At 35.0% G+C, this 2,500-nt stretch overlaps 1 protein-coding gene across 6 annotated transcripts in view; it reads right to left on the reverse strand.

Moving 5' to 3' along the window:
- The window catches only part of TpnT (troponin T, skeletal muscle), a 25,278-nt gene that overhangs the window by 923 nt on the left and 21,855 nt on the right, over window positions 1-2,500 (reverse strand). For 5 of the 6 annotated variants that reach the window (XM_035869020.2, XM_035869025.2, XM_035869026.2 and 2 more), the window contains 3 exons: window positions 2,366-2,458; window positions 2,062-2,142; window positions 107-185 (listed from right to left, as the gene is read on the reverse strand). In XM_035869020.2, the coding sequence (XP_035724913.1) occupies window positions 107-185; window positions 2,062-2,142; window positions 2,366-2,458 (253 nt within the window). Of the gene's footprint in view, window positions 1-106; window positions 186-1,490; window positions 1,570-2,061; window positions 2,143-2,365; window positions 2,459-2,500 lie in introns of all 6 variants that reach the window. The other variant, XM_035869028.2, reaches the window with a different exon arrangement.

A 2,500-nucleotide genomic window follows, 5' to 3' on the forward strand; every position in this document is an offset into this window, starting at 1 on the left:
TCTCTCCGACGACTTTTCACAGACAAAATACTATGGAACGTAAATATTATAAAATTTCAATTAAACACTATGAATTTCAATGACGATGATACATATTAATACATACTCTTTTGACGACCAAGGAATTGTTCCTTCTGTTGGGTCCATTGCTTTTCTATGATCTCCTTTTGCTGTTCGGTCAGACCCTGAAACATTAATGGACAAAATGGCATGCAGGGATAATGTTAGACACATCAAGGACAATTTTCAAGGGACAATTTTCATTTCTCTTCAGTGCGATATCACATTCTTTGTCTCTTTGTTTTTATTAATCTTCCTGGTTGACGACTAGGACGACGACGACGACGACAACGGCGACGAAGTGGGGCTGAGGGGCTGGGGGTGGGGGGGGTGAGAAGAGGGCTCGAGCGGCCATTGTTGCAATAATTAGGACACGAGATTAAATGGTAACGAATAATATTTAACATGTGTCATCGAAACGTAACGAGTCAAAAGTTACAAAAAAAAAAATTAAACAAGAAAAAAAAAACAAAAAAAAGTGTTAAATCAAAATCCCCAAATATTTTATCAAAATGGACGTTTTAACAAAACGCATTCTTCTCCTTGGTCTTCGTTATAGTCCCTTTACAAGGATGAATTTATCCTTTACTTTCTTTTTCTGTTTTTCTTTTTTTTTTTCTTTTCTTTTTTTTTTTTTTTTTTTTTTTTTTCGTTCGTGCATAATTATTTCATCAAAAGTATTCCATCGGTATTATTGTCATTATTATTGTTTTTCTTCATTATTACTTTTTTTTTCCCCTCGAACGATAACAAATATTTCCTTTTTCTGGGGGTGTGGTGAGTGGTGTGGGGTTGGCGGGTTGGGGTTGTATCTTCATCTTATCCTTTATAAAAACCACAGCGTCGCATGCTTCTTTCACAAAAAAAAAAAAATCAAATGAAACTTCTCATTCAGAATTTGTTTTAGAATATGGTACGTGACACGGCTGACTAAATTGGTCGTGCTCTTTAGGTCTAACGAAAAAAAAAAAAAAAAAGAAAAAAAAAAAAAAGAAACCAACACTTACATACATACATATAAAATATCGATAAGTGATTGTAAGTGGTATTGCAGGTGTACGATCCGTTTAATTGTCAGTTCGATCGTTTAGTCAAACCTTCAAAAAGAAAAAAAAAACGAAAAATAACAAAGGGCTGCCAGGGTTGCGTCAGGGGGTCGGGGGTACGCAAAATTATCAACACTTATCGTTTCTTGGCTTTGGTTGCAATCAACAAAATTCAAGCAAAGAAAAAAAGAAAAGTTGTTCTGGGTTGGTTGGTTGACAATAACTAAATGACCCGGGCTTCTGGGGTCAGGGGGGTTGGGGCAGGGGCCCGGGCTTCTACGGGCCGGTGGGTCGGGCACGGTGAGTCGAGGGTACTGGGCAGTGGTGAGGGGGCCACGAAGGGGTAAAGACACTTATAGAGAAGAGACGATCGAATCCACTCACTTTTGGTGCGCTTCATGAACTGTTCTGTTTTCTGTTTCCACAGTTTCTCGTTGTACTCCGCTAAAAGCGTGTCATAGCCCTGCGATTCAATTATGTGACATTTCTAAAATGACCTCGTCATCAATTGAAAATGTTCTCGCACACTCACACTCGCACACAATTACCCTTCCCATTCCTTACATTCCCACTTGCATCCCATCCCTATCTTACTATAATTCAATCATCTCCTTGATTCCCATCCAATAACCTCGATCGACTTGTTTTTTCTTTCTCATTTCTTCGACCCCTCGTCCCACTCCCCCACCCTTTATTTTATTTCTTTTTTTTTTTTTTTTATATTTTTTTAATTTTTTTCATTCACCCTCTACACTATTATCCCATCTTATTTTCCCTCTTATCGCGGCACCGTTCTTGATTTTGGTTTGATCGCTCACTTTTTTTTTTCTTTTCTTTTCTTTTCTTTTCTTTTCGATAGATTACCAAGTCTGTTCGACGATTAAAAAAAGAAAAAAAAATAAAATAAATAAAAATAAATAAATAACAGAATAAGAAAGAAATATATAATACTTACACCCTCGAAAAGTTTCTTCTTGTCGTCGTAAGACCTGGTATCGACGCGACGTTCATACTTCGAGGCAACTTGAATCTTCGGCTACGAATATAAATATATATATATATATATATATATATATATATAATATGTATATATACATATATGAAATAATATATATATATATATAAAAAAGAAATCATTATTATGTTTTTATATATATATATATATATATAGACATTTGTATAAGCTGTGATAAGTGTAATAAAATTGTACATACATATATACGCATTAATAAATTCTTTTTTTTTTTTTTTTTACTTACAGGATACTTGCCGGTAAGGGCTTCAGGATCTAAACCTTTCTTCAAAGCCTTGTGCCTCAATTGTTGTTTCTGACGTTCCTTCAGCTCTTTAAGCTGAAAACAAATAAACAAACAAACAAACAAATAAACGTAAAC

This window comes from Vespa mandarinia, chromosome 24 (assembly GCF_050613455.1).
Source record: "Vespa mandarinia isolate Hongniang chromosome 24, ASM5061345v1, whole genome shotgun sequence".
NCBI classification, from domain to species: domain Eukaryota; kingdom Metazoa; phylum Arthropoda; class Insecta; order Hymenoptera; family Vespidae; genus Vespa; species Vespa mandarinia.